This window comes from Colletes gigas, unplaced genomic scaffold (assembly GCF_013123115.1).
Source record: "Colletes gigas isolate AHSC1104 unplaced genomic scaffold, ASM1312311v1 Colletes_gigas_Sc00021, whole genome shotgun sequence".
NCBI lineage: Eukaryota > Metazoa > Arthropoda > Insecta > Hymenoptera > Colletidae > Colletes > Colletes gigas.
In genome coordinates, this window is record NW_025106650.1 from 2,444,380 (window position 1) to 2,453,823 (window position 9,444).

The window sequence follows — 9,444 nt, forward strand, 5'->3', positions numbered from 1 at the left end:
AAAAAACAATGAAGGATCTTGGAGCGAAATCCGTTTACCGAACGTCTTAACGCTGGTACGAATGCATGGAAAGGACGCAGCTATTTTTGGCTCGATCGTTCGCGTCCATGGAAACTTAAAACTCTAATCAAGACCTGGGAAAACTGATTTTTTAATAGGAAAATTCTTTGGTCAAAGAAACAGTCAGACATTATATTGCGATTTGAAATGAAGACATTCGTTGTACTTACCCCCATAATTGAATTCACAAAGTTGACCATATATGAACTTCAGGGTTTAATGGTCTGCGTAAACTAAGAATGAATCATATTAATGATCGAGAAGCAAATTTTAGAAAATTAATTTAGAAAAGAATTTACTTCTTTGAATGGTAAAGAAGCGACACGCTTGGAGTGAAATACTTGGTTTGATAACGGTTTACGATATTTTAATTCGAGGCGAGGAAATTAGGGCAATCCTTTTATCCTTTATCGCTCTAATTTTGTTTCGCGAAATAGCCAACGACGTGAAAAATAGCGAAAGAGGTTTTCGTAAGAATTATCCGAAGTTTCTTTGAGAATCTCGATTCTTCCGAACTTTATTGTCGTTTAACGAGGAAATTGAATTTTCGTCGTTCGTAGTAAATTTACTGTTTAAACAAAGTATTCAGAATCGAACGATAGAGTTAGAAATTTCGGAATTGATACGCATTAATCGAAAAAACAGATAGAAAGTTAGAATCTAATGGGTATATTATACACTTTCATTGCATGTATACTTAATGCGTTAATTTCTTTCTAATTTGTCTACTTTGTATAGCAGAACCTATAATAGAGTATTTTACAATTTTAATTCGTACCATAATTCTTTGAATTTCCAGCCCGAACGACGCTAGTTTCCAATAGAAATCTTTTCCAAACTAATTGGACATCCGGGAAACATCGCGAGTAACTTTGTCGATAAAAATCCATTGTTGTGCAGTGATAATTAACGCCTAAAGTTCTCTCCCATTATACGTCGTAACATGACTCCTTAGAGAGGTTCAAAGTGCAATCGAGCGACGGAGTTGAAACAGGTATAGCGAAAATAGATGTCCACGGGGAACCGCATATTCGCAATTAAATACAAAACAGATATTATTCGAGAAGAAACGCGGAAAAATTCCTAACAACGAACATTTGATTAAAATTTGGACACGATTTATATTTCAAGAATTTATCTTATCACCTCCATTTAAAAAGAATACAGTAATAAGCAAAAGAAAACCGTCCAGTGCGTTTCTCCTGGGCAGGGACATTATGGTCGTAAGTTACAAAACTGTACAGAGCTGATAATTGGGTGGTTAACGAACAAACACTGCCAGATAATTCATATCGTTCGCCAGCAGCGTCGGAATAGATTCGAACTTATCATCCAATTAGTGAACGTGTAATTGTACAAGCCGGCGTGACCGTAAATATCTGTGCACGCTACATTAATATACTATTAATTCTCGTTTATCGACGAATCGGGGCGTTGAAAACATCGTGGGCCAACGGGTGCATTGCTATTCGCGCGGCGATGCAATTTCAATTACTTCCCAATGACCAAATTCTCGGTTTTCGGGGCACGGTGTTAAAATGCAAAGCGAAACGGTAGTTTCAATTTGTTAACTGCGTTAAAATACAGAAACGAAATAATCGGTAAACGCATATACAAATCGAGAACGAAGCGTAAAAAGTAATTCCGCCATATTTATTTGTAGATTTTAAACTTATTAAGTGTGCTATATGGGGCACATAAATTAATTGTACGGCTATGATACTCGAATTTTTAATTTTCTTCTGGAAGGATAAAAAGAAATAGTGTCGATTAATATAATGGAGAATAAAAATTACGTGGTATTGGAAAAGCTGTGATTAGTGGTACTAAAGTGTCTTTACTAGAAATTTTTTAAATTCCTCAAATTTAATTTTTTTTAATTTCCTCGTTCAAAAGTCAGGTTTACAATTTATTTAAGTTTACAGTTTAAATTTCCATCTCGAGACCCATTTTAAGTTTCCACTTCTCGATATATAATTTATCATTTTTACGAGCCTGTTTGATTTTTGCATCCGCTCGCGATCCAGCGGCATACCTTTTCACCGACGCCCCGGTTCATCATTTTTCACGTTCGAATTTTCTTCTCGAGAAATTCTGCGATTCTTCTCGCCGCATTATCGCGCACGATGCTCACTTTCCATTCCCAGCGAGCACGCCTGGAACTGGGTCGGGCAGGGATTCGATCATAGCCTTCAACGAAATTCCATAAATTAGTAGGCTGGGTTTCCATAACTCCCCGATGTCCCTTTGCCCGGTTCCTTAATTAGACGCGCGTGTCAGTGTCGCCGAATTGAAAACGCCAAGGGAACGAAAACGGCGAATGGCAGAGTAATCGTTCGAGTAAAAACGGCCGGGACAATAACTGCGGTTGACGTTTCATCCGTCCCCACGGTTCGCCCTTAGGATTCAGAATTTTGAATTAAACGGCCGGGGGGATGGGGTGAAAGCTGCTCTGGGAGCGGAGAACCGTTCTCATTTACACCCATACGAGAGAGAACGGAGGTCTCGGTTGTAGGAACGAGCCACTCGACCGCCAGAATCGGAAATTAAGGCCAGCCCGGTACCAATAAAATCGAAAAGCCACCAGGACGCTTCTGTCTAACCCCACGCAACCCCCGTCGTTCCATCCATCCGCGTGGAAATTCATCTCTCGCGGCCACACAACTTTTTGATCGATAATTTTTCCTTCCGTCGCTCGCAGATCCACGGCCGTTCCCTTGCTTCGTCACTTTTTTAATTCCCGCTCCTACGGCCAACTTTCACACTTATTAGCTCCTTTGAACTGTTTCTTTCATTTTCTCGAATCGCCGTCCTTCCTCGCCGAACCATCGAAGCGTGACGAAGCCTGGCGCCCGTCCCTGATCCTGCATTACCGTGCTCGCGGACCCGTGAAAATAAAGTCCCGTCTTCCAACGCGAAACAGGACGCAAGAGATCGAGCCGACTCGAACGGAACGTCCAAGGTTCCCCGATCGAAATGATAATAGGTTCGCCTTGGGGACTCGTTGGCGAAACGCAAAATGTCCGTTTATGTCGGTATTTTTTTCGCTGGAAATCCAATAGGACGACGGATCCTTTATCGGTCATTTTGGTCTGACTGTAATTTTTAACAGCTTTTACGTACGTAAAACAAAAAGCACCGTGGATACATTTTGCATAAAATGGCACTGTTTGTCTTTTATGCAGTGATTCTATCGTAAACACCGCCCAAAATCCGTTCTGGACGTCGGATCGTTGTGTAGATCGTCTGACTATAATTTTTAACAACTTTTACGTGCGTAAAACAAAAAGCACCGTGGATACGTTTTGCATAAAATGGCACTGTTTGTCTTTCATGCGGTGATTCGATCGTAAACACCGCCCAAAATCCGTTCTGTGGCCTGTGGAAGAGCCCGGAGATCCCCGGTCTATCCGCATTAGACAGTTTCTGTCGCCCGGGGACAAGAATCTTGATTACTTTTTCAGGAATTTAGCCTGATTGAACTCCGGTACGAAGAAACGGAACCGTGGTGATCGTAAATCTAATTAAATCGATGAGGTGGCTTAACCCACGGCTACCCGGGTGCAACACTTGCGTTGCATACTCGCGCCACTTGCGTGTTTGTTCGAGTAGTGCTGACAAGCGTAGTCGTGAGAGGAGCTCGAAAATCCAGAAAATTTTGAAACACGAGTACGTACAAGTTAGTTCGTCCGTAACTGGCCATTTTTCATTGGTACGGTTTGAGAGGTTCTGCACGATCCTTGAAAAGAATACTAGCCTTTTTATTTTTCGCGGAATAACTGCGCGACGGCGAGAGATTTATTAAGAAAAACAATAACGCTGGCTTTAGTCGTGACAATATATTATTTCTGTTCAACGTTTCCAACAGTTTCGGGCCAACCACGAGACTACCAATTTAAATTACAATGGAAGAAACCGTAAATTACGGGAAATTGAAGAAGAAAGAAATGTGAAGTTAAATATACTTGTAATAAAAATGTAACGAACGCAGTAAAGTAATATCTTCCTCCGAGGCACATATTTCGTTTCTTCTTTTGAAAGTTTCTGTTAATAAGAAAGGTAGATATATTATACGCTATAAACTCAAAGAGAAATCCCTAAGAATCCTTGTAAGTCCATTGTTTATTTATTAAAATTAAACAAAATACACGGAACGTACGTCGAAACTGAAGATCATCGGATCACAGTTGCCTCAAAAATAAAAATTCAGGCAATCCTCGATCGCGATCTAAAGGAATTAGAATCGTTACAGTTTTAAATAGAAATTCCTACGATTGATCGGACACGGTGATTCGAAATACCGGATACGTGTCATTTTAATCTGACGCTGTTGGTGAATCGAACCTCCGTAAATCGTAAGCTTCAACCGTACGGTTGAAGGTAATGAAAATGATTGCATGCTTAAGTAATACAAATTTGATTCCCGAAATTAGCCCGTGGCGCGTATTTTACCGTCCCGATTAATCGATATCGTACGCGAAATTGTTCTAACAAATTGCGGGCGCGGCGCGAACCATTACGACTCACGACTAATGACGTAGTTAAGACTTTCTTGTCCCGGAATGGTCAGCTATCAGCGCCATAACTATGTCCAGAAACCCCGGACCAGTGTTTTATGAACATCCTGACCCGATGCTAATTCCCGCGTATTTCAAAATATTCAACACGTCAAAGCATTAGCACCCCGCCAGTCATGGTTCCAACTTGCGCTCAAACGCGACAAAATGCGCCCAGGGCTTTTGCCATGCAAATGTCCCTTTGAAAATCGCTGCAAATTGACACGCGTGTTAGCGCTCCACTGTATCGCGCTTTTCCACGCGCTACGCAGTTAATGAACACTCCCGAATACGCTATCGGACCAAATATCTTCCACTGGGAAACGAGACTTTCGTCAATCGTCGAAATACATGGTGTTTCGCAAATTCATAGCTTCAAATAAATACCTGATATATTATCTATCGGAGTTGAATATTCGTTATTAAACGTGCACAGAAAATGGACTCTCTGTTCGATTTTGCATCGAGAAAATATTAATGTTAATGAGGATACGATTCCAGGGGGGCAATTTTGCCATAAACGAAGCTTTGTGAGAAATGCAGAAGCTTGGAATATGTAACTTGGAACTTGTGAGAATATGGTGAAACCCAATAAATATTAGGTCGAGTCATAAGTAACTTCCGATGCAGCTAAAAGGGGAGGTCATGACCTGTCAACCTGGGATTTGAACCAAATTTGGCAGAGTTGTAGGGGCTGATGTCCAAATGTAATTTGTAAAATACTAGACGCTTATGGCCAGCCATTTTTGAAGAAAGTGACTTTAAAGTTTAAAATTTCGAAATTGTCGGATTGAATTCGTTTCTTTTTTTAATTTCATGTCTCGACGAGAGGAACACAAAAGTCCAATACATTTTTGCCGTACCATCAATAGTTTAGCTAAAAATTTGAGTTTTTTGTAACGGGATAGATGCATATGTATGTACCGTGTGGTTTGAAACTGTTTTCAACAGCCATGGAGTTAACGTCGAAGAATTCGGCTTTAAAGATTAGGGTTCGTATCCTCGAAGTTAGTGCATTTTGTTTTTTTTCTTCTTTTCGCTTATTTTTTAATTTTTATTTATTTTTAATTTTAATTTTTAGAATCTATTGTTAATATCTACCCGCTATGAGTTCCCATGAGAACAAGTTTTTGTTTTCACTATATACACAAGGCTTCAGTTAGTCTTTTGTCAACTGTTTTGTGTGATACATGTTACGTTAAACTGTTTTTTTTAACCTCTGAAATGGAGAGTGAAAAAGTACGTATTCGTCATGTAATGCTTTTGGAATTTCATTATGCAGTGTATATGGTGAAGGACTAATAACTGATCGGGCAGTTAGAAATTGGTTTATAAAATTCCGGTCTGGAGATACGACCTTAAAAGGCGAACCGAGGGCGGGACGTTCTTCCGATTTTGACGACAACCTTTTAAAGGCAATATTGGAGCAAAATCCACGTTAATTAACAAAAGGTATAGCAGAAAGGTTGAATACATCACGATCAACTGTTAACCGCCACCTGGAGAAATTAGCGAAAGTCAGCAAATTAGGAGTATGGGTACCTCACAATTTCAGTGAACGGAGTAAAGAAGATCGCATGTCAATCGCCACAAGTCTGCTCTCACGGGTAAAAATTGAGCCTTTTTTAAACAGGATTGCAACAGGCGATGAAAAATGGGTTACCTATGACAATATAGTCCAAAAAGACAAAAGACAGTGGCTTGATAAGGATCAACCACCCCTACCAGATCCGAAAGCAAACATCCATGGCAAAAAGATTTTATTGTGTGTATGGTGGGATTGTCAAGGAATAATTCACCACGAGTTGTTGAAGTCAAATTTAACGATTACTGCGGATAGATACGTGCAGCAGTTGCAAAGAGTGCAAGAAAAACTCAATGAAAAGCGTCCTGTACTCGTCAATCGTAAAGACGTCATTCTTTTACACGACAATGCGCGACCACATACAGCAAGGGTGACTCAAGAAAAAATTCTTGAGCTTGGATGGTCTGTTTTACGACATCCACCTTACTCCCCGGATCTTGCCCCGACAGACTACCACCATTTCTGTTCCTTACAAAACTTTTTGAATGGAAAAACCTCCAATTCTGAAGAGCAAGTCAGGCAGGCTGTCGAAAACTTCTTCCAGTCCAAACCAACCATATTTTACGAGGAAGGAATTGATAAACTGCCAGGAAGATGGGAGAAGGTTATAGATAATAGTGGCGAATACATAATAAATTAATATAATTTTGTTATTTAATGAGAGCAAAATAAATGTCTGATAAAAAAACGGAAGTTACTTATGACTCGACCTAATAAATAATAAATAGGGGTTTCTAGTTGATTTGAGCGCCGTGACGCCTCTCTCGCGATGGCTGGAAGACCGGAAGCAAACGTGTCGGTATTGCATGGCGGAAAAAGACGTCGAAAACGACCTGGGCGCATACGGGACCGTCGTAGATCAGCGACGCCGCGGAGACGAATTAGACGATCGCTCATCGAGTGAAAAACAGCCCACCGGGACCTATCCTTCGGTCGTTTTTCCCGCTGCGCGACTTCCGTTGCGCTCCGACGAAGAAAATGGAACCGCGGACGAAGATTCATAGCCCTTTGGACAACCCTTCTTGTAGCCCGCATGTTAACTCTTTGACAAACATTTGACGACAAAACAAAGGCGACAGTTTCTTCCACCGATATCCCCCTGATCGCTGTATAGCTGTGTAAAAGTCTCAGAGCGAACAAAAGTCGAGTCCACGGAACCGGACATCTGATGGTAAAGTTCCTCGATCGGCTAATTTCTTTTAACGCGAAAAGAAAGAAGTGAATCGCGGGAAAGTTTGATGAGGAGGCGGACGAAACGATCTCGAAATTGATTTTGACTCGCCAAAAAATTAAAAGACCGGTAATTCGAATCTGGCAAATTTACGCGATTACACGAAACTTCCATTTGACAATTAGTACGATTATTAGACTGCGGATGTTCATGCATTTATGGGACATTTTAATTGTCAAAAAACTACAGAATGCACTTGATATTCAAAAATATAAGGAATACTTAAAGTAGGATACGAATTATTATTTTTAGGGGTTGAAACAACCCTCTAGAAAGCTCCCATTTCATTAATTCTATTAATACAAATATGAGTTTGCATAAAGAAGCGCAGTCTAGTTATTATATTCACAACCTTATTGTATCTTCTTTTTATATAATTTTCTGTTACTCCACTAGCCTACGATGTTATAGCAGATAGAGTCAAGAGAAATATAATGACCTTGCACGCATGTTTCTTCCTCTAATCGTGGAGAAATTGCAATTTAAACTTTCGACATCGCTTCAGTCGTTACTCGCCGTTGGAGTCCAGTTTGTCGCGTTTAAAATGCTTACGGAAGTTAAGACTGGAAAGTAATTAACTTTGCTGTGTCTTGACGTTCGTTTATGAGTAACAAATGTTGAAATTAGTACTCCTCTTTGCAAAACAGACTCACCGTCACTCTATAATAATTTCACTAACTTTCTAAAGAAACAGTTTTAGATCAATGTTCAAATATTCAACTTCGAAATAGGTAAAATTGATGGAACGTTGCCCAGTTGAAAAATAAATTCCCCAAAAGATAGAATTGTCTATATAAAATTAGCAGTGTTTAATATTCTCGCAAAGAAACCTAGAAAATTATAATTCCAAGAATTCGAGAACATCTCGAAGATTCCACCGGAGGGTTGCAGCGCGAGAAATATAGAGCTCCGTAGAGCGGGGAACAATTTGGAAGGTTACGATATAAGCATTCGCAGCATGAATTTATCAGCATTCCCCTAAATAATCTCGCGGAAGCTCGAGTCGAGCGATTTGCAAAGAATTAGCTCGAACAAGGAGGAAAGGGAAACCTTAAACTGTACGACGTCGAAGGTCACGCAGACGAATTAATTTCGAGTTCGCGAGGGATTATTATAGGGAACGCTCAAGAATTTCATCCAGCCTTAATCTCCTCGGCCATGCTTGTTAATTCCGGTACACACGCGCGAGTCTTTGTCCGCCCGGAATAAAGAATCCGAGGCACGTCGAGCGCGATGCAGTTACGCCGAACTTCCCGCGAAAGTTGCCATGAATTTCTGCAACCTGTCACTCACTTGACGCTGAGAGTTAGAGAGAAAACGAAAAACCTCGAGGTGGATATCGAACCACGAACTTTCAACTTTTTGAGGCTGCGCATCGCTCGAACAGAATGCACATTCTTTATTAAGGAATACTTCGGTAACAATTAGTTAATTAAAATTTGAACGATCACCGACGCATGCTCCAGTTTTCGATTGTTGTATCGATTTTATAATGGGGTCGGAAAATCTATCTTCTCTGATTGGAAGACTAACGCGTCTGACCATTATCGGTCTTTTCTACTTGAGTTCACGATTGCGAGTGTGGACGATGCAGGGAGACGATCTTTCAATTAATTTTAATTCAGAGTTCCCTCAATTATTTCGTATTTATATTGTCGTGTACGTCGCGACAACATTGAAATGGTTGGCTCACAACGAAGTATGATATACTGGTTGGTTTAATAATTTATTCATTAGTGAAGCGCGCTGAATTATTCCACGGGGTGGACCTTTACAATATTCTGCTCGGATTTATACAATGTTGTATCTCGGATTTTTAGAAATAATCTCGTTCAGATTTTTACAATTATCTCAAATTTTATTTTTCCGTCGAAAAATTTTACACCTTCTCGAATTTTTTTCTCGAAAGTGAGTAGGATTTTGAGAGTATGTCTAATGACCAAAAATGATTGTAATTGATCCCCACAACTGAAAATAATTTTTTCAGAGCAATTTCAAATTTATTTTTTTCG

The 9,444-nt window shown here is 40.1% G+C and overlaps 1 protein-coding gene across 1 annotated transcript in view; it reads left to right on the top strand.

Annotated features, from left to right (window-relative positions):
- Window positions 1-6,841, top strand: part of LOC122401081 (histone-lysine N-methyltransferase SETMAR-like) — a 98,393-nt gene extending 91,552 nt beyond the window's left edge. Inside the window, exon 2 of the mRNA XM_043403019.1 lies at window positions 6,250-6,841. Coding sequence (XP_043258954.1) covers window positions 6,250-6,841 — 592 coding nt within the window. The remainder of the gene's footprint in view (window positions 1-6,249) is intronic.
- The last annotated feature ends 2,603 nt before the right edge of the window (window positions 6,842-9,444 follow it).